The sequence below is a fragment of the Erythrolamprus reginae genome, chromosome 12 (assembly GCF_031021105.1).
Source record: "Erythrolamprus reginae isolate rEryReg1 chromosome 12, rEryReg1.hap1, whole genome shotgun sequence".
In the NCBI taxonomy this organism is placed as follows: Eukaryota; Metazoa; Chordata; class Lepidosauria; order Squamata; family Dipsadidae; genus Erythrolamprus; species Erythrolamprus reginae.
In genome coordinates, this window is record NC_091961.1 from 5242979 (window position 1) to 5266199 (window position 23221).

The window sequence follows — 23221 nt, forward strand, 5'->3', positions numbered from 1 at the left end:
CACCAAAACTGGATGCAGGATTCCAAGTGTGGCCTTACCAAGGCCTTATAAAGTAGTATTAACCCTTCGCGTGATCTTGATTCTCTCCCTCTGTTAATGCAGCCTAGAACTGTGTTGGCTTTTTTGGCAGCTGCTGCACACGGCTGGCTCCTATTTAAATGGTTGTCCACTAGGCCTCCGAGGCTCCCTCTCACACTTTACCTCTCTGTGTAGACCCTTGCAATGCTCTTATTTCATTCTCACTTCCCTCCCTGGAGAATGCAGAACGGATGGCAGGGTATCCACACCACCACGAGTGCCAACAACTACTCCGCAAAACTTGTTAACGGTAGCAGGGATCAAACCACGGCACCACAAAGTCAACCACAATCAGCCTTCCCATCCCTTTCCACCGGCTTTAGGAACTTGGTGTATTACCTCACCAGGAGAAAATGTGCGATTCATTGCGAAGTTCTTTGAAACAAGCTACATTAGATAAGTTATTATCGGAAACAAAGACAGACGCTTGTGCAAGGGAGTATTCCCAGATTGGCTCCTCAATAGTGCTAAAATTAAATGTGTAACCCACGCCGAACTCATTTCCTGAAAGGGTGTGTGTGTGTATGTGTGGGGGTAAAAGGGGAGGAAGACATTCTTGGATGGCTACTCATACTTGTTAATCCTTGCCCTGAAGCCTTGGGTGGACCTATCTGATGGCCCGATGGGGCAACATATAGTCCAAAAGTCACCCTGCTAGATCTCTCATTGAAGGATGGCTCCCTAACCAGAAGGGGGCACTCGGATTTTTCGAGTTTCTCCAGCTCTGAAGGGAATATCACCGTAGTAGCCGAATGAGAAAGGGCTGTAGTACCAGCAACAGCGGGGAAAGAACAAAAAGGAAGAGTGAACAGTTCAATTCACTGAGCGTGCTAATTGGAGATAGTAGTAGTAGTAGTACTAATAATAATAACAATAACAACAATAACAACACAGTTGGAAGGGACCTTGGAGGTCTTCTACTCCAACCCTACACTACTTCAGACAGATGTTTATCCAACATCTGCTTAAAAACTTCCAGTGTTGGGGCATTCACAACTTCTGGAGGCAAGCTGTTCCACTGGTTAATTGTTCTGACTGTCAGGAATGTTCTCCTTAGTTCTAAGTTGCCTCTCTTCATAATACTAATACCAATACTAACAACAACAACAACAACAACAACAACAACAACAACAGAGTTGGAAGGGACCTTGAAGGTCTTCTAGTCCTCCCTCCTGCTTAGGCAGGAAACCCTACACCACTTCAGACAGATAGTTATCCAACATCTTCTTTAAAACTTCCAATGTTGGAGATAGATAGATAGATAGATAGATAGATAGATAGATAGATAGATAGATAGATAGATAGATAGATAGATAGATAGATAGATAGATAGATAGATAGATATCCATCCTAAGATAAAATACAGAAAATAGTATAAGGGCAGACTAGATGGACCATGAGGTCTTTTTCTGCCGTCAGACTTCTATGTTTCTATGTTTCTGTGTTTCTATGTTTCTATGATAGATAGATAGATAGATAGATAGATAGATAGATAGATAGATAGATAGATAGACAGACAGACAGACGGATAAATGATAGATAGATAGATAGATAATTGATATAATAATAATAATAATAATAATAATAATAATAATAATAATAATAAATTTATTGTCATTGTCAAAACAACGAATTGTCATTGGCAACGAAAGTCGTGTGACACCCAGAGACCAGTCCCACCATACATAAAATCAGAATAGGTAAATTTAAAAATAGGATAAAAAATAGAATAAAATGTCCCACCCACTACAAATTCCCCACCCTGAACCACTCAACCATCTACATGACAAACCGAGTAATATTGTCCAACAGTTCACTGATGGGGACCCTTTAGTTCGTTGTTACGATGATAGATGATAGATAGATAGATAGATAGATAGATAGACAGACAGACAGACAGACAGACAGACAGACAGACAGACTGACTGACAGACAGACAGACAGACAGACAGTCCAGGCCATCAATGCTGGTATCAAGACTGTAGCTCAGTATCAAAGTTCTAGATATTAAACAATCTCAGGTGTAATTCTCAGCATCTTCAGGTAGAAGTACCAGGGAAGAAATGATGCAACAGATCTTTACTAAAGATCTTGGAGAATTAGACAGACAGAGAGTCTGACTGAGTCATCTTTCTACGTTCAACATCAATTTTTACTCCTACAGACCAAAGGAACAATTTCCATTCCATCTTAAGAGAACCTGTAAAGGTTCCACTGTTGAAAATAGTAAACCGAAAGTAGCCATCATAGAAACATAGAAACATAGAAGTCTGACGGCAGAAAAAGACCTCATGGTCCATCTAGTCTGCCCTTATACTATTTTCTGTATTTTATCTTAGGATGGATATATGTTTATCCCAGGCATGTTTAAATTCAGTTACTGTGGATTTATCTACCACATCTGCTGGAAGTTTGTTCCAAGGATCTACTACTCTTTCAGTAAAATAATATTTTCTCATGTTGCTTTTGATCTTTCCCCCAACTAACTTCAGATTGTGTCCCCTTGTTCTTGTGTTCACTTTCCTATTAAAAACACTTCCCTCCTGGACCTTATTTAACCCTTTAATATATTTAAATGTTTCGATCATGTCCTCCCTTTTCCTTCTGTCCTCCAGACTATACAGATTGAGTTCATTAAGTCTTTCCTGATACGTTTTATGCTTAAGACCTTCCACCATTCTTGTAGCCCGTCTTTGGACCCGTTCAATTTTGTCAATATCTTTTTGTAGGTGAGGTCTCCAGAACTGAACACAGTATTCCAAATGTGGTCTCACCATCATTCTATATAGTGGGATCATAATCTCCCTCTTCCTGCTTGTTATACCTCTAGCTATGCAGCCAAGCATCCTACTTGCTTTCCCTACCGCCTGACTGCACTGTTCACCCATTTTGAGACTGTCAGAAATCACTACCCCTAAATCCTTTTCTTTTGAAGTATTTGCCAACACTGAACTGCCAATACAATACTCAGATTGAGGATTCCTTTTCCCCAAGTGCATTATTTTACATTTGGAAACATTAAACTGCAGTTTCCATTGCTTAGACCATTTATCTAGTAAAGCTAAATCATTTACCATATTACAGACGCCTCCAGGAATATCAACCCTATTGCACACTTTAGAGTCATCGGCAAATAGGCAAACCTTCCCTACCAAACCTTCCCCTATGTCACTCACAAATATATTAAAAAGAATAGGACCCAGAACAGATCCTTGTGGCACACCGCTTGTAACCTGACTCTGCTCAGAATACTCGCCATTAACAATAACTCTCTGATGTCTACGCTTCAGCCAGCTGCAAATCCATTGAACTATCCAGGGATTAAGTCCAATCTTCACTAATTTATCTATCAGCTCTTTATGTGGAACCGTATCAAAGGCTTTGCTGAAGTCCAGGTAGGCAATATCCACGGCACCACCTTCATCCAACACCTTTGTGACATAGTCAAAGAAATCAATGAGATTAGTCTGACATGATTTGCCTTCAGTAAATTAAAAAAAAAAAAAATCACTCCGATTAGGAAAATACCTAATAGCGAAATGAGAAGTAGTTTCACTAATGACTCAACGTTTTTAGACGTTCTGATTTGCTCGATCAGGAAACAAGAATGCTTTGGTGACGCTGTGTGGCTATAGGGCCCTTGGCTTAATTTGTGCCAACTCCACCCCATTTCTCCCCCCAAACAGAGGTGGCTATGGTGATGCATGGCACTGCTTTGGCACGACTGAATTATTAGATGTGGCTCCACACGGAATTCCCTTCGAAATACATCCAGAAATTTCAAAGGTCTTATAATGTTCTTAAGTGGAATTAGTCATTATGAAGATGCAACACCCTCGGCTCAGCGCTTGTGATTTACTTTCAGTCCAGTTCCATCTCTAGAAAACCTCCAGAGATACTTTACTAGAAGAGCCCTCCACTCCTCCACTCGCAACAGAACCCTACGCAATTAGACTTACACTCCTGGGTTTAGAAAGCTTAGATCTACATCGCCTTAAAAACGACTGAAGCACAGCCTATAAAATCATCTGCTACAACGTCCTTCCTGTCAACGACTACTTTAGCTTCAACCACAACAACACACAATACAAACCTAAAGTAAACTGCTCTAAACTCGACTGCAGGAAATATGACTTTAGTAACCGAGTAGTTGATGCATGGAACTCACCACCTGACTCTGTAGTATCAACACCTGACCCCCAAAACTTTACCCTTAGACTATTCACTGTTGACTGCTCCCGATTCCTAAGAGGTCAGTAAGGGGCGTGTATAAATACACCAGAGTGCCTTCCATCCCCTGTCCTAATGTTTCTCTCTTACTAGCATCATGTATCGCCTTCTGCTGCACGAATCCCAGCGACCAGTTAGGTCCCACAGAGTGGGTCTTCTCCGGGTCCTGTCAACTAAACAATGTCGCTTGGTGGGGCCCGGGGAAGAGCCTTCTCTGTGGCGGCCCCGACCCTCTGGAACCAACTCCCCCGAGAGATTAGAATTGCTCCCATCCTCCTTGCCTTTCGTAAGCTTCTTAAAACCCACCTCTGCCACCAGGCATGGGGGAATTTAGATACTCTTTCCTCCTAGGCCTTTACAATTTTATGCATGGTATGTCTGTATGTATGTTGGTTTTACAATAGGGGTTTTTAACTGTTTATATTGGATTGTCATATGCTGTTTACTACTGCTGTTAGCTGCCCCGAGTCTACGGAGAGGAGCGGCATACAAATCCAATAAAATCAAATCAAATGTATATAAATATTATTATATCTCTGTATACCACCAATACGTACTTGACAAAACAAATAAACAAACAATAAAATAAAATAAACAAACAATTCTGAACGCTAGCCAGATTTCAATGGCTTAAGGGTGGGGCTACCAAAAAGGACAGCCTCACTCCTCGCTTGTAAGTTCCTTGGCTCATTAAGATCTTCTGGAAATGCAGAACTTGCATTGTTTTCACAAGACAAAACATCTGGATAATTACTAGAAGAACCCCCCCCAGAGATCCAACTAAGGATAGCTGACAAAGCCAGAGGGTTACACACTATTGACTTGCAGTAGGTGGTCCCTGCTGACATGTTTTAAAAAAACATTTCTGAAAATGGCACAACTGATTTCTTTTTTAAGGATAACATCTGCTTAATTTCAGCAATGTAATTTGCGAGAGCAGAAAAGAAATTTTGCTTTGGGGCTACAATTCCACCTCCCCTCGTGGAAACCTGCCTTCTCTTGAGGACCTGTATACTGCACGAGTCAAAAAGAGGGCAGTGAAAATATTTACTGACCCCTCACATCCTGGACATGTTTCAACTCCTACCCCCAAAACGTCGCTACAGAGCATTGCACACCAAGACAACTAGACACAAGAACAGTTTTCTCCCAAACACCATCACTCTGCTAAACAAATAATTCCCTCCACACTATCAAACGTTTTACTAAGTCTGCACTTCTACTTCTACTAGTTTTTCTCATCATTCCCATCATCCTTTTCCTCCCACTTAGGACTGTATGACTGTAACTTGTTGCTTGTATCCTAAGATTTGTATTAATATCGATTGTTTCTTCATTGCATGAATCCCAGCGACCTGTTAGGTCCCACAGAGTTGGCCTTCTCCAGGTCCCGTCGACTAAACAATGTCGTTTGGCGGGACCCAGGAGAAGAGCCTTCTCTATGGCGGCCCCGACCCTCTGGAACCAGCTCCCCCCAGAGATTAGAAATGCCCCCACCCTCCTTGCCTTTCGTAAAGTTCTTAAGACCCATCTCTGCCGTCAGGCATGGGGGAATTGAGACATCTCCTCCGGGCCTATACGGTTTATACATGGTATGTTTGTGTGTATGCTTGCTTTTAATAATGGGTTTTTTAGTGTTTTTTAAATTATTAGATTTGTTCTTACATTGTCTTTGTTATTGTTGTGAGCTGCCCTGAGTCTACGGAGAGGGGCGGCATACAAATCTAATAGTAATAATAATAATAATAATAATAATAATTATTATTATTATTATTATTGCTTATTTGAACCCTGTGACAGTCATTAAGTGTTGTACCACATGATTCTTGACAAGTGTATCTTTTTCTTTTATGTACACCGAGAGCATAAGCACCAAGACAAATTCCTTGTGTGTCCAATCACACTTGGCCAATAAAGAATTCTATCCATCTATCTAAACCATCGTATGCTCGAAGAAACCGGATGAATGAGAATTGTCCGCAGGGGTTTAGGATGGAGCCTTTGAGAAGATAATTCCCACTCTCCCTTTTTAAAGCCGTCAAGGACTATCGGAGGTATGTGGAAGAGTCACATTAATGGGCTTGTTTGCATAAGCATAAGAGATGGGAGTCGGAGCTACATTCCTGCCCTGTGTTTTCACTGCTCCCTATTTCGTGTTGTCTAGCCTTCTCCAAGTCACCAGGGAAATTGCATCTTATTATTCTCCTCTTAAGTCCTTTCAATTGCTAGAACAGTTTGGGTGAATTAAAAAAAAAGTGTCAAGGATTTGCTAAATAGGGATCTGAAAATCTGGTATGAAATCAGTGTTCGAACCATTTATTTTATTTATTTATATTTGTCATACAAGTATAGAATTATAGTTTGTATTAACATAACAATGTATAACGAAGTGATAAAAAGGATAATAGGACAGAAGGACAGGGACGGTAGGCACAATAGTGCGCTTATGCACACCCCTTACAGACCTACTACTATTATTATTATTATATTATTATTATTATTATTATGTTGTTGTTGTTATTATTATTAATATTATTATTATTATAGACCTCTTAGAAAAGGGGAGAGGGTCAACAGTAGATAATTTAAGGTTGAAGATCTTGGGGTTTGGGGAAGAAACAACAGAGTCAGGTAGTGAGTTCCAGGCATTGATCACTCCGTTGCTGAAGTCATATTTTCTGCAGTCAGGTTTGGAGCCATTTACATTTAGTTTGTATCTATGCTCTTGTGTTGTTGTTGAAGGTGAAGTAGTCACTAACAGGAAGGACTGACCTCTCCCCTTTTCTAAGAGGTCTGTAAGGGGCGTGCCTAAGTGCACTTATGTGCCTAATGTCCCTGTCCTACTGTCTTATTATCCTTTCTATTACTATGTTCTACTTATGTTATGTTAATATGTACTATAATAATAAACTTGTTTGACAAATAATAAAAAATTATTTATTTATTTATTTATTTTGTCCAATACATAATACACATGGAAGAGAAAGATATGTAATAATATAAGTAAAGAAAAGAATAGAAGATAAGATATAAAAGTATAGGTGAACATATTTGAAAGGAAGAAAAGATAAATGAGATAAGGAGAGACAATTGGACAGGGGACGGAAGGCACACTGGTGCACTTATGCACGCCCCTTAATAAATAAATAAACAAACAAACAAACAAATAAATAAATAAATAAATAAATGACATCATGGTGTATGATTTTATAAACAACAGTTAAGTCAGTTCGGAGGCGACATAGTTGTAGACTGTCTAACCGTAGTATTTGAAGTCTGGAGGAGTACTATGATAGCACCCTGGCTCATATATCTTTTAGTATCGGGTTTTGGACTTGAGTTACCCCCCAAATCAGACACCCCCTCAATTACAATCACAAAACCCCTATCTCGCGTCCTTCAGCGTTTAGATTTCTGGGGGTTTTCAGACCAGCCTGTTTTTCTCCTGGCTCCCGATTTGAGCCGTTCGTTAACTAAATACCCCCCACCAGCAAATTTGCTTGGCAATAGAAGCCAGGAGCATTGTGATGCAGGCCAGCTGGCTGCAGGCCACATCCATTTAAACTACCCACATCAGCCTCAACAGAGCTTCCACATATGTTTGAGATTCAGCTGGCTGCTGTAGAGGATTTAATCCAGCATCAAACAACAAGGATCATTGGAGAGGCCTACCAGTGAATGCATAATATTCATGGCGGATCTAATGGAGCATCTACCTCCTCCAGCTCTCTGTTAGCGTTAGCAAAGCCTGAAAGTTACTCTTGGGAGAATCCACCAGAATGACAATTCTCCACTCAGCTAAACAGAAAATAGAGAGTAATGGAGTTGGAAAGGACCTTAGAAGTGCGCTGGCTGAGGAATTCTGGCAGTGGAAGTCCACAAGTCATAAAGTGGCCAAGGTTAAAGACCCCCTACTTTGGATTGTAGGCCCACCTCCTCTTCTCTGTGACAACCCCTCAAAATATTGGAATAATAATTATAATAATAATAATAATAATAATAACAACAACCACAACCACAACCACAACAACAACACAGCAAACGAGATCACTATGCTGGATTTCGTATTTCATCACCAGTCGGGCGCTTCCCAAGCACCTAGGACTGCGTAATGTAATAATAATAATAATAATAATAATAATAATAATAATAATAATAACAACAACAACAACAACAACAACAACAACACAACAACAACAACAGAGTTGGAAGGGATCTTGGAGGTCTTCTAGTCCAACCCTCTGCTTAGTCAACCCTATACTACTTCAGACAGATAGTTATCCAACATCAGATTTAAAACTTTCAGTGTTGGGGCATTCACAACTTCTGGAGGCCAGCTGTTCCACTGATCAACCGTTCTGACTGTCAGGAAATTTCTCCTTAGTTCTAAGTTGCTTCTCTCCTTGTTTAGTTTCCACCCATTGCTTCTTGTTCTACCCTCAGGTGTTTTGGAGAATAGGTTGACTCCCTCTTCTTTGTGGCAACCCCTGAGATATTGGAAGACTGCTCTCATGTCTCCCCTGGTCCTTCTTTTCATTCAACTAGCCATGCCCAGTTCCTGCAACCGTTCTTCATATGTTTTAGCCTCCAGTACCCTAATCATCTTTGTGGCTCTTCTCTGCACTTTGTGGCTCTTCTCTGCCTAGATCCTACAGTTAGATGCATTTTACATGAGTCTTTGGAGAGGGGCGGCATATAAATCCAATAAATTTATTTATTTTACTTTTATTTTTCCGACAAGCATATTTTAATGCTTCAAATATATGGGTTTGTGTGCTTTGCTCTTCCCAACCTCTAGCAGCTTCTTCATCTAAAGGCATATTTTCGCTAGACAAATAGTAAATCCTCGTTGGCACTTCCAGCTGCTCCTGCTTAAAAAGTTTGGAGACAGAAGAGGTTTTTTTGGGGGAGATGAGTTCTTCCTAAATAGAAACAATATGTTTCTGGGACCAGAAAACTGCAGGAATCTTGACAGAAATACACTCGTCAGCATTGCCTGTGATCTTCCTTAGCACCCCCACCCCGCCCAAGAAACGAAAGAATTTGTAAGAATAGACAATTTCAAAAGAAACCATCTGGTCCAGCCTTCCTAAACTTGGTACACTCTGATCTGTTAGGGAAGGAGTCCCATCAAGCTGCACCTTTCTGAGTGGCCTCCTTTCCTCTCTAATGAGGACCTCCGATTCTTGACCGCAAAATACCTACCTACCATATTTTTCAGAGTATAAGACGCACAAAGACAGGGTTTGGAAAACATTCTTCGCGGAGAGTGACAATGAAAGAGCTTACAAGCCGGTAAGAGCTGGGAACATCGTTAGCACCTGGTTAGGGCTGGAAAGAAACTTATTCGGAGCAAGTTCGAGGAATGAGAAAAACCCTGCAAAGACTTAGGGCTTGGAAAACATTAGAGTCATTGCCATCATATGTACATCCATCTGCCTTGATACCGTGCCTCCATGACCTTCAAATCTTGGTGGAATTGCTCACCTTGATCATCATTGACTGCACCAAGATTTTATTTCATTTTATTTTATTTTATTATTTTATTTATTCATTCCAATACACAATGAGGGTTTTAGTGGGTATATATATATGTTTTCGTAGATTTTCACGGGTACAGGTATGACGGTCTTGGTATATTCGGGTTTCTTCCCGTGTAGGATTTGGAAATTTCTGGTGACGTTTCGACGAGGTCCCACTCGTCATCTTCAGGTTGGTGTTTCTGTCCTTGTTCTAGGGCAAACAAGGACAGAAACACCAGTGTTCGCCCTAGAACAAGGACAGAAACACCAGCCTGAAGATGACGAGTGGGACCTCGTCGAAACGTTGCCAGAAATTTCCAAATCCTACACGGGAAGAAACCCGATTATACCAAGACCGTCATATATATGTATGTATGTATGTATGTATTTATGTATATGTATGTATGTATCAAATGTTTTTAGCTTGAATTTTAAAATTAAGGGAGACTAGGATGGTCCCATTTCGGCCGAAATGGGACCATCCTAATCTCCCTTAATTTTAAAATTCCAGCTAAAAACATTTGATACATACAGAATATAGTTGTCGGCTATGAATAAATTAACTGCCTTGAAATGGTCCTGGGTTGGGCATAGAGGCAAAAAGGAGCTGTGACGTTCCTTCAATATACCAGGGTGATCCGACATAAAAAACGTGTATGTGTGTGTATATATATATATATATATATATATATATATATATATATATACACACACACACACACACACACACACACACACACAGTAAAATACATGATGAAGGTTATACAGGAGATACTCATAGTAAAATTAATTTAATATTGGATTTGTCTTGTATTGCTGTTGCTGTGAGCTGCCCCGAGTCTGCGGAGAGGGGCGGCATACAAATCTGATTAAACTGAAACTGAAACTGAAAATATATCTATGAAAGAATAGAAAAGAAGGTATAGTAATAGAACATATCAATGAAAGAATAGAAGAAGAGATATAGGAATAGAAGAAAGGAATAGGAGATATAGGAGAGCAATAGGACAGGGGACGGAAGGCACTCTAGTGCACTTGTACTCGCCCCTTACTGACCTCTTAGGAATCTGGATAGGTCAACGGTGGATAATCTAAGGGTAAAGTGTTGGGGGTTTGGGGATGACACTATGGAGTGCGGTAATGAGTACCATGCTTCGACAACTCGGTTACTGAAGTCATATTTTTTACAGTCAAGTTTGGAGCGGTTAATATTAAGTTTAAATCTGTTGTGTGCTCTTGTGTTGTTGTGGTTGAAGCTGAAGTAGTCGCCGACAGGCAGGACGTTGCAGCATATGATCTTTTGGGAAATACTTAGATCATGTTTAAGGCGTCTTAGTTCTAGGCTTTCTAGGCCCAGGATTGAAAGTCTAGCCTCGTAGGATGTTGTTTCGAGTGGAGGAGTGAAGGGCTCTTCTGGTGAAGTATCTTTGGACATTTTCAAGGGTGTTAATGTCTGAGATGCGATATGGGTTCCAAACAGATGAGCTGTATTCGAGGATGGGTCTGGCAAAAAATGCAATTTGATGCTCATGTTGCCCAATTTAACTATATTATATATATATAAAGCGTAGAGGTGGTAAAAGAAAACTAACTAGTTTTGAAACCAGCATACCTAATTAACTATAAAAAAGCTCAACAATCAAACTCAGCAGAAATTATGTTTTAAACTCAACAGAAATTATGTTTTAAATTGTTCCCCAGTGATAATTTTGAACCAGCTGAAGCCTCAGAACGGTCTCCAAGGGTAGCCCCATGTAGAGCGTGTTCTACAAGTGACATTAATTCCCGAGGTTTCTGGGAAGCTGTCCTATTAAGGAATTTTCTGGGGGAAGTAAGATAAAGCAGAACCACCCAGGCCCAAGCGTCAGCTCATTAGCCTTCCAACCTTCAAATCTGAGTCCTCGGAACAAGGCAACGGCTGGGTTGGAGGAGGTCACCCAAAACAGGGGCCAAGAAATAAAGCAAATAAATATTGGAAGGGAAAGAAAAATCACAAGGAGAAAGCAAAGCCTTGTAGAGTTGGGACGACTAAGGATGCCAGCTGGCAAGCAGTATGTTTTGGGCCAACCTCTCCTCCCCAAAAATTTGGGCTTGAAAAACAGCCCCAGAATATATCAAAAGCACAGACAGGACCTGTCCGCGGAGCCAAAGCAAGCAAACAAACATGAGTTCCAACCGAAAAGAGCAACAGCAGAGGGAAAATGCCAGGACCCACGGGCATGGAGACAAGACCTCAAAGACCATAGGAGGAGGCGAGGCAGAAAAAGTTCCTTAGCAGGGCACAATCATTCCAGAAGATCACCCTGGGAAGCTGGCTTGCAAAACTCAAGAAAACCTTCATGACAACTGCAGAGAGGAGAAAGTGCAGGGCCGAGGAGTTACCTCTGCATTGTGGAAATAATCACAATGATGATCGTAACTACAAGGAGCTGCTGGTCCAGTTCTACAGAGGAATCCTTGAGTCTGCACCTTTAAAACTGTCTGGTTTGGTTCTGCAACCCAACAAGACTGACACAGGATTCAGAGGAGAATCAGAGCTGCAGAAAAAACAATGGCTGCCAACCTGCCTTTATTTTATTTTATTTTATTTATTTATTTTATTTGTTTATTTTGTCCAATACAGTGTTCCCTCAATTTTCGTGGGGGATGCGTTCCGAGACCGACCACGAAAGTCGAATTTCCGCGAAGTAGAGATGCGGAAGTAAATACATACTATTTTTGGCTATGAACAGTATCACAAGCCTTCCTTTAACACTTTAAACCCCTAAACTGCAATTTCTCATTCCCCTAGCAACCATTTAGATTATTACTCACCATGTTTATTTATTAAAGTTTATTTTAAAAAATATTTATTAAAGGCGGATGAAAGTTTGGCGATGACGTATGACGTCATCGGGCGGGAAAAACCGTGGTATAGGGAAAAAACCCGCAAAGTATTTTTTAATTAATATTTTTGAAAAACCGTGGTATAGCCGTTTCGTGAAGTTCAAACCCGCGAAAATCGAGGGACCACTGTACACAATAATACACAATGAAGGTTATAGAGGATATAGGAGAGACTATAGGACAGGTAACGGAAGGCACTCTAGTGCGCTTATGTATGCCCCTTAGTAACCTCTTAGGAATCTGGAGAGGTCAACCGTGGATAAGGGTAAAATGTTGGGGGTTAGGGGATGATACTACAGAGTCCGGTAATGAGTTCCACGCTTCGACAACCCGATTACTAAAGTCATATTTTTTACAGTCAAGTTTGGAGCGGTTAATATTAAGCTTGAATCTGCTGTGTGCTCTTGTGTTGTTGTGGTTGAAGCTGAAGTAGTCTTTGGCAGGCAGGACGTTGCAGCATATGATCTTGTGGGCAATACATAGATCATGTTTAAGGTGTCATAGTTCTAAGCTTTCAAGACCCAGGATTGCAAGTCTAGTCTCGTAGGGTATTCTGTTACGGGTAGAGGAGTGAAGGGCTCTTCTGGTGAAGTATCTTTGGACATTTTCGAGGGTGTTAATGTCAGAAATGAGGTATGGGTTCCAAACATTGAGGACTACACGAGTCAAAAAGAGGGAAGGAAAGGAGAGGAGGAGAGGGAGGGGAGGGACAGAGGAAGAGAGAGAGAGGGAGGGAGGGAGGAGGAAAGGAAGTGAGGGAGGAGCAGAGAGGGAGAGGGAGGGAGAGAGGAAGAGAGAGGGAGGGAGAGGAAGAAAGGGAGGGGGGAGAGAGGGAAAAGTATTGCAGAGTGAACATTCTTGAGAGCTACGGACTTGCCAAATCCAGATTGAACAACATACAAAAGCATTAAGTCCAACCAGTTTGATGTGTCCTTCAGGGCTCAGGATTACATTGACTAAGGGTGGAGAAAAATGTTGAGTTGAATATTTTTGTTAGATTATTATAGTTTCACAGGGCAGGGCATTATCGTTTGCTTCTGACATCTGCTTAAAACCTTCAGGATGTAAGCAACTGATTTATGGATTTAACTGAACTATTGATCTGAATGAACCAGTAAAAATGCAGCCACTGGAATGGCACAAGTGAAGCAGATTTGTCTCCATGGATTTAAATCCCAACGCTTCATTTCAGGGTTACGCAACCTCCAATTGTAGACTGGAACTGATCTTCATCAAACATAAGAAGGGGGGAGGGTTATTAAGAGTGACTGAAACTTTTCTCACGGGAAAATACTTTACACAGCCTAACTATCAAAGTGGCCCTGATTTCCAAGAAATTAATAGTAGATATACGTTTTGAAAGTTTCCGGTCACAATTCAAAGTGTTGGTTATGACCTATAAAGCCCTTCATGGCACCAGACCAGAATATCTCCGGGACCGCCTTCTGCCGCACGAATCCCAGCGACCAGTTAGGTCCCATAGAGTTGGCCTTCTCTGGGTCCCGTCGACAAAACAATGTCGTCTGGCGGGACCCAGGGGAAGAGCCTTCTCTGTGGTGGCTCCGACCCTCTGGAACCAGCTCCCCCCAGAGATCAGAATTGCCCCAACCCTCCTCGCCTTTTGTAAGCTCTTTAAAACCCACCTCTGTTGTCAGGCATGGGGGAATTGAGATATTCCTTCCCCCTAGGCCTATACAATTTATGCATGGTATGTTTGTGTGTAGGTTTGGTTTTTAATAAGGGTTTTTAGTTATTTTAATATTAGATTTGTTATATGCTGTTTTTTATTATTGTTGTTAGCCGCCCCAAGTCTACGGAGAGGGGCAGCATACAAATCTAATAAATAAATAAATAAATGATAAATAAATACTTATAAATAAAAGAATAGAATAGATTTCTTTATTGGCCAAGTGTTCTTGTGTCTAGTTGTCTTGGTGTGCAGTGCTCTGTAGTGACGTTTTGAGAGTAGGAGTTGAAACAGTTTATGTCCAGGATGCGAGGGGTCAGTCAATATTTTCACAACCCTCTTTTTTGATACAGATAAAAGAGTAGTGGTGGTAATGGTGGTGGTGGCGGTGGTGGAGGAGGAGGAGGAAGAGGGGAAGAAGAAATATAACCTGATATAGAAACATAGAAACATAGAAGACTGACGGCAGAAAAAGACCTCATGATCCATCTAGTCTGCCCTTATACTATTTTTTGTATTTTATCTTAGGATGGATCTATTTTTATCCCAGGCATGTTTAAATTCAGTTACTGTGGATTTACCAACCACGTCTGCTGGAAGTTTGTTCCAAGGATCTACTACTCTTTCAGTGAAATAATATTTTCTCACGTTGCTTTTGATCTTTCTCCCAACTAACCTCAGATTGTGTCCCCTTGTTCTTGTGTTCACTTTCCTATTAAAAACACTTCCCTCCTGAACCTTATTTAACCCCTTAATATATTTAAATGCTTCGATCATGTCCCCCCTTTTCCTTCTGTCCTCCAGACTATACAGATGGAGTTCATGAAGTCTTTCCTGATACGTTCTATGCTTAAGACCTTCCACCATTCTTGTAGCCCGTCTTTGGACCCGTTCAATTTGGTCAATATCTTTTTGTAGGTGAGGTCTCCAGAACTGAACACAGTACTCCAAATGTGGTCTCACCAGCGCTCTATATATGATTTTTGAGAGCTCAGACCTTCTCAGGTAGCTGCTAATATCACTGAAAAGCTTAGCTGCTTAACTTCCACTTCTCTAGACTTCTTTTCTGCACCGCTCTAAGCATCCTGAGAGGCTGCAAATTCACACCGGGGTTTCCCCCTTGAACTACCTTCAAGAGGTCTCTTTGGCTGAGGCAATCGAGGATTTATTTGCAAGAGATACATCTAATAGGCCTCGGGAGGAAGGCCTTCACCCTGCCCCTTGTGTAAAAGATGCAAGCAGCATCTCCCCAAACTGGTTTTGCCTCCCTGGATCCCATTTGTTGCTTGGAGACCTCAGGCAGGAACAAACAAAGGTCCCCAGCCAGCCAGGTGTGCTGTGGGCTGCAGAGACATGTGCAGGAGAGAAGACGGTTCAAAGCAAGAAGATCCACAGCCGAGACATTAAGCCTGAAGGGCCCACAGAGGCTACAGAAGTCCCTCGGCTAGCTGGGGGCGATGGAGAGGAACGAGCCAGCCACTTAAAGAGGCGAGCATACAAGTTCCGTAAAAGGGAAAGAGAATAGCAGGTCGAAGCATTGTTAAGTGGAAAGACCCGTGTTTTCCCCAAAATAAGACCCTGACATATATTTTTTTGAATCCTGAAATAAGCACTTGGCCTTACTGCCATGCACTCAAAAGCCCAATTGGGTTTATTATCAGGGAATGTCTTATTTGGGGGAAAACAGGGCAGGCAGGCAGATGATCTAGATAGATGGATGAATGGATGGATGGATGGATGGATGGATGGATGGATGGATGGATGGATGGATGGACAGACAGACAGATGATAGACGAATGAGACAGACAGACAGACAGACACAGAGAACGTGTTTCCCCGAAAATAAGACCCTATCTTATATTTTTTTGAACCCTGAAATAAGCACTTGGCCTTATTGCCATTCACTCAAAAGCCCAATTGGGCTTATTATCATGGAAAGTCTTATTTTGGGGAGAAACAGGACAGATAGATGGATGGATGATAATAGACAGTCAGACAGGATCTAGAGATAGACAGATAAATGATAGGTAGGTAGGTAGGTAGGTAGATAAGATAGATTAGATAGATAGATAGATAGATAGATAGATAGATAGATAGATAGATAGATAGATAGATAGATAGATAGATAGATAGATAGATAGATAGATAGATAGATAGATCTTGCCATGCACTCAAAATCCTGTTTGGGCTTATTATCAGGGGTTATCTTATTTTTTTGGGGGGAGGAACAGGATAGTTTATTTTCACCTCTTTGATCACGTTACATAAATATTAGCTGACTATGCTTCTCTGGGTATATGGCTCCGATTATGATGGTGTCTGCTGCTGAAACTATTAAAGAAGCAGAGAATTCAGCCAAGAATTTAACTGCATTTCTTATAAGCTCCCCCCACAACCTTTACATTCCCTGCTCCTCCTGGTCTTTTCCCCCAGTCAAACTGTTTCCTATAAATCACCTGTGCCAGAAATAGGGTCCCCCCCCCCCCAGAACAAAGCGCTCATCCGAAGATTCCAGCCCCAGGGAATCCCAAAAAGAGTTTGAGCTCACACACTTTTTACCTGTCTGTTGCTTGACTCCTGCGGACTCTGAAATGAAGTCCCCATTGACTGGAAGCTAAAAGAAAAAAAAGAGCACAGAAACATGGAAACAGGCTTGTTTATTATGGATAATAATAATAATAATAATAGGAAGACGTATGTGCTTAGGGCAGTGTTTTTAGTTATTTTAAGTTGTGTGGACTTCAAGTTCAGAGTTCCTAAGCCCGCACTTATCAATTGTCGTTCCTATATATCTCCTATATCTTTTCCCTATCTCATATATATCTCATATATCCTTTCTATACCCACAGTATTATTTATTATATTTTGATTTATTGTATCTTTTCTTCTATTCTCTCATTGGTATTTTTTATTCCTATACTCTCTCCTCTTTCTTTCTCTAATATATTTTACTTGACGGTATCCTCTATTAACTTCATTGTGTATTATTGTGTATGGGACAAAATAAATAAATACATAAAAATAAATAAAGAAATAAAATTATTTTCTGTTACGCCCCCCCCCCCAAGAAGAAGTAAACACTTTGCGCCCCCCTCCCTCTATCTGCTGGGACAATTGTTTGCAATATTTGGTACATTTTCACTTGAAAACCTCAAGCGATTGGGGTGTAATGTGTTTAAGTGACACCTTAATTTATTTGGCTTCATACTGTCCACTGCCGATATTTTTAGACACGGTAAACAAACTGGTCTTTCCTCGTCTCCCACCATAGTCACAGTGAAGCCAAGCGTTACATACGCTTCGTCATATTTCCTTGTCTTAGCTTTCGGGAGATTTACGTTTGTCTCGTCATCTCCATCTCTCTCCTCCTTTCTTTTCATCCCCGTTCAATATTTTTCCACGGTGTCTCTGAAGGGCTTGTTCTCTGCACTTCATATCTCCTGCTCTGTGCTGTGTGCTATTGTTCGGTGCAAAAAACCCCTACTCTCTGCGGCAAAAAAAAGTACATTCCCCCGAATCACGTGCCACCCTTGCCATTGCTCCGTGCCCCCTCCCTGAGGGGGGGCCGCCCCACTATTTGAGAAGCACTGCAAGTAAGCCAACTATGTTGACTCGTGATGGTTCGCTGTATGATTGCACCAACCTATTCCAGTCCCAGTGTAGTGTAAGTTGAGGACTACCTGTGTACAATGAACAATAGAAATCTTGATATTAAATAATGAGTTCAAGGGTGAAACAGTGGTACCTATACTTACGAACTTAATTTGTTCCGTGACCAGGTTCTTAAGTAGAAATTTTGTAAGAAGAAGCAATTTTTCCCATAGGAATCAATGTGTGCGATTGGGGAAACCACAGGGTGGAGGCCCTGTTTCCTCCCAGGAGATTCCTAGAGAGGCCCCACAGAGGCTTCTCCCCACCTTTTCTGATCCTGTTTCCTCCCAGGAGATTCCTAGAGAGGCCTCACGGAGGCTTCTCCCTGTCTTTTCCAGCCCTGTTCCCTCCCAGGAGATTCCTAGAGAGGCCCCAAGGAGGCTTCTCCCCACCTTTTCTGGCCCTGTTCCCTCCCAGGAGATTCCTAGAGAGGCCCCAAGGAGGCTTCTCCCTGCCTTTTCCAGTTACAGTTTCGGAGGCTCGGGCTTGTAAGTGGAAAATGGTTCTTGAGAAGAGGCAAAAAAATCTTGAACACCTGGTTCCTATCTAGAAAAGTTTGTAAGTAGAGGCCTTCTTAGGTAGAGGTACCACTGTACTTTGATGTGAATTTGTAGTGGTTCTTTTGCCAGGTGACATAATTATATGTAAGATCCTCCTGTTCTATGAAGGTGCGTTTTTCATCCTACTAGCTTTGGGTGGATGAATGTCAAAGATTCTGTTCTCCGTGTCTTTCTTTCGACGTTTCCGTGGCAGACTCAACAGACATTTGATCTGATTCAGTTCCTAACGATTGTCTTACCTGCGACTGTCTATCACCGGCTCCCCTCTGACCTCTGCGGGCAAATTGGGTCTCACTGGGCTGTACGGGCTGCCAGATCGATACCCAGGAGACGGAGGACTGTAGGGGCTGGAGGGCCGTGGACTGATGGAAGCTGGGCTTGAGTAGGAAGATCTCACAGAATTCTGACCACTGTCTCTAGTCCTCACCACATCCTGTTGGAAAAGGCAAACATAATTAAAAACAAACAAACAAACTCAGAAGAATAAGATCTATACAAAAAATCAAAGTGGCATCAACTACTATGGCACAAATTAGCATAATTAATATTATTTATTTACTTATTTATGTATTTATTTATTTATTTGACTTCTATGTCGCCCCTCTTTGAGGACTCAAGATGGCTCACAGCATATAATAAAAACAATACATATCATTTCGTGCCCAATTAATTAAATATAAAATCTAAAGTAAGAAAGCATAAAAACCAGTCATTCCCATTCAATCTATTTCTCTCAATCCATTTGTCAGCCAGGGGGGCAATAATCTAATGGCCCCAAGCCTGGCGGTATAGGTAAGTCTTGAGACTCTTGCGGAAGGCAAGGAGGGTGGGGGCAGTATGGATCTCTGGAGGGAGATGATTCCAGAGGGCCGGGGCCCCCACAGAGAAGGCTCTTCCCCTAGGCCCTGCCAAGCAACATTATCTAGTTGACGGGACCTGAAGAAGGCCGACTCTGTGGGACCTGACCAGACGCTGGGATTCGTGCGGCAGGAGGTGGTCCTGTATTCTGGCCTGATGCCATGTAGGGCTTTATAGGTCATCACCAACACTTTGAATTGCATCCGGAAACCAATTGGCAGCCAATTCAGTCCACGGAGTGTTGGAGAGATATGTATATGTCTAAATAAACCCATGACTGCTCGCGCGTCTGCATTCTGCACAATTTATAGCAGTGATGGTGAACCCTATGTCAACTCCAGCAAGCTTGTGTGTGCTGGCCAGGTGATTTTTGGCCTTCTGCAGGATGGGGGGGGGAGGCCTTTTTCACCCATTGGGCTATTTTTTGCCCTTCTCAGGCTTCAGAAAAGCCTCCACAGCCTGTGGATGGCAAAAAACGGCCAACCGGAAGTTCAAGAATGTGGGGGCAGTGCAGGGGAGGAGGGGTTGTCCGCATGCACGAGGGGAAGCCATTGCATTATGGGAGTGTGCACCCATTTGGTACCCAAGCAAAAAAAAGGTTTGCCAGCACTGTTTATAGAATCCTAAGATTGGATGACAAACATCATAGAAACATAGAAGATTGACAGCAGAAAAAGACCTCATGGTCCATTTAGTCTGCCCTTATACTACTTCCTGTATTTTATCTTAGGATGGATCTATGTTTATCCCAGGCATGTTTCAATTCAGTGACTGTGGATTGACCAACCACCTCTGCTGGAAGTTTGTTCCAAGCATCTACTTCTCTTTTAGTCAAACAATATTTTCTGATCTTTCCCCCAACTAACCTCAGATTGTGGTCCCTTGTTCTTGGGTTCACTTTTCTATTAAAAACACTTCCCTCCTGAATCTTATTTAACCCTTTAACGTATTCAAATGTTTCAGTCGTGTCCTCCCTTTCCCTTCTGTCCTCCAAACTCTACAGATTGAGTTCATGAAGTCTTTCCTGATACGTTTTATGCTTAAGACCTTCCACCATTTTTGTAGCCCGTCTTTGGACCCGTTCAATTTGATCCATCTCTTTTTTGTAGGTGAGGTCTCCAGAACTGAACACAGGATTCCAAATGGGGTCTCCCCAGCGCTCTATACAGCGGGATCACAATCTCCCTCTTCCTGCTTGTTAGACCTCTAGCTGTGCAGCCAAGCATCCTACTTGCTTTCCCTACCGCCTGACCGCACTCTCTTCTTCTCTAACCATGAAAAGAACCCTACCTTCTTCCCACATTTTGTTAACTTTTGAAGAAAAGTCATGGTACCCAAAGGACCAGTGATGTGATTGCTACTCAGGGCAGTACTGCTTGTACCCCCCCATAGCTCCTCCTCCACACACAGGCAAAACACAGTTGTTGTGAGAAGCAGTGTAATTTGTGGCCCTCTTAATGAAGTTGGATTGATTCTCATCAGCCCCATCTAGGAAGTTGGAACGAAAGGCCTTCTTACCTGAAATCGCATGGCCAACATCTCTGGGGAACTTTCACCGTTGGTCTGGCTGGGAGAAAACTGCTGTGACCTTTGACATGACAAGACGACAAAGGCAGATAGTTAGGGACAAAAGTATCAATTTAAGCAATCAATTGTCTGACAGGTTCATCATCAAAAATATTGAAATTGATGAGTTCTGCCAATTTCTCCTTGTAGTTCAAGGGAGAGGAGGGAGGAGGGAGAATGAGGAGGAGGAAGAGGAAGAAGAGGAGGAGGAAGAAGAGGAGGAGGAGGAGGAAGAGGAGGAGGGGAAGAGGAGGAGGAGGAAGAAGAAGAGGGGGAGAAAGAAGAAGAGGAGGAGGAAGAAGAAGAGGAGGAAGAGGAGAAGGGGGAGGAGGAAGAAGAGGAAGAAGAAGAGGAAGAAGAGGAGGAGGAAGAGGAGAAGGAGGAAGAGGAGGAGGAAGAGGAGGAGGAGGAGGAAGAAGAGGGGGAGGAGGGGGAGGATTAGGAAGGAGGAGGAGGAAGAAGAGGAGGAGGAAGAGGAAGAAGAAGAGGAGGAGGTAGAAAAAGAAGAAGAGGAGAAAGAGGAGGAGGAGGAGGAAAAGGAAGAGAGGAGGAGGAGGAAGAACAACAACATGGCCACTATGAGGGGTGAGAAGATATCAGGTGCAAGGAGGACATTGTCAAGGGAGGGATTCAGACAACAGACCTCTCACCAGAAACAAGGTCTCCCCCAAGACCAAGAAAGTGTGAAGTTCTTGCTACTCTCTCTGAGCTTAATGAATGAAGGCAAATATAAGTGTCTCAGGATAATGTTGCAAGATTGAATCTGGGTCGGTCACTGGATCCAGGAGTTTCCTCTTCCCAGCTAAAGATCGCCAGGCCCCTTGTCTGTCAACTGGAGTGCTGATTTACCACCACTTTATCAAGTACGTACTTGAGAGCCGAGGGCTTGCCAGCCCAAGGAAACAACAGCCAATGCCCAGCCACCAACACGCCAATCAATGCGAACCCCATAAATACAACTCACAGTATAGCCCAAAGCACATCATCCAGTAGAGAGAGAAGATGGGGTTCGGTAGGAATCCAAAAGCTCAGAAGAGAAAATCTCTTGTTCTGGTGACCGGCCTGGATTTGAGTTTGCTTGTTTTCTTCATAGACATATTACCCAACAACTACCCAACTTTCATTACCTAGTTTGGAAACGAAACATCTGTAATAAAACAAGCCAAGCTCAGAGGGCACCAAGGACCTCAACGTTCAAGCCAGAGCTGCAAATCGTCTCCTCTATCGGGAAAAGGAAAAATAACCGGTGCTTTCTTTTTTCAGCAGAGATAAGAGCCAACTTAAACAGGAGAGAAGGCTCTTGGCCAGCAGCATCGCCAAAGCCCAAAAATGGCCTTGGAGTCTTCTCAGCCCTTTCTCCACCCAGCTTCATTTTCTGCAAGGGAGGAAAAACTGCTACCTGGAAGACCCCTTAGGTCAGTTATTTTTCCCTCGGATGCTGAAAGAGCATGCACGTGCGCTATTGCGCATGTGTGACTGCCCACATCCATAATTCAATGCATGGGGAGGTCAAAAACAGCTTCCCCCACTCCCTGGAGGCCTCCCGGGGGCTGGAAACGGCCTGTTTCCCAACTTCTGGTGGGCCCAGTAGGCTCGTGTTTCGCCCTCCCCAGGCTCCAAAGGCTTCCCTGGAGCCAGGGAGGGTAAAAACACCTTGCCCCATCCCCCCTGAGGCTCTCTGGAAGCCAAAAACACCCTCTCAGAGCCTCAATGTGACTTTGGCCACAAGTTAGGCTTTTTGCACCGAACAATAGTACACAGCCCAGAACGGGAGATATGACATGCATATAACAAACCTTAAGAGACACCATGGAAAAATATTGAACAGGGATGAAAAGAAAGGAGGAGAGAGACGGAGCTCATGAGACAAATGTAAGTCTCCCGAAAGCTAAGAGGGGGAAATATGATGAAGCTGATGTAGCGCTTGGCTTCACTGTGACTATGGTGGGAGACGAGGAAAGACCAGTATGTTTACTGTGTTTATAAATATTGGCAGCAGACAGAATTAAGCCAAATAAATTAAGACGTCACTTAAACACATTACACCCCAATCATGCTGATCAGCCACTTGAGTTTTTTCAGCAAAAACGTGATGAATATTGCAAACAATCATCCCAGAAAAGAGTTGGGGTGGGAGGCCAAATGTTTACTTGTTCCGGGGGGGGGGGGGATAACAGAAAATA

At 42.4% G+C, this 23221-nt stretch overlaps 1 protein-coding gene across 3 annotated transcripts in view; it reads right to left on the reverse strand.

Moving 5' to 3' along the window:
- The window catches only part of PDLIM2 (PDZ and LIM domain 2), a 79162-nt gene that overhangs the window by 18418 nt on the left and 37523 nt on the right, over positions 1-23221 (reverse strand). For all 3 annotated transcript variants that reach the window (XM_070765388.1, XM_070765389.1, XM_070765391.1), the window contains exons 4-6: positions 20991-21060; positions 18854-19047; positions 16963-17017 (exon numbers count right to left, since the gene is read on the reverse strand). In XM_070765388.1, coding sequence (XP_070621489.1) covers positions 16963-17017; positions 18854-19047; positions 20991-21060 — 319 coding nt within the window. The remainder of the gene's footprint in view (positions 1-16962; positions 17018-18853; positions 19048-20990; positions 21061-23221) is intronic.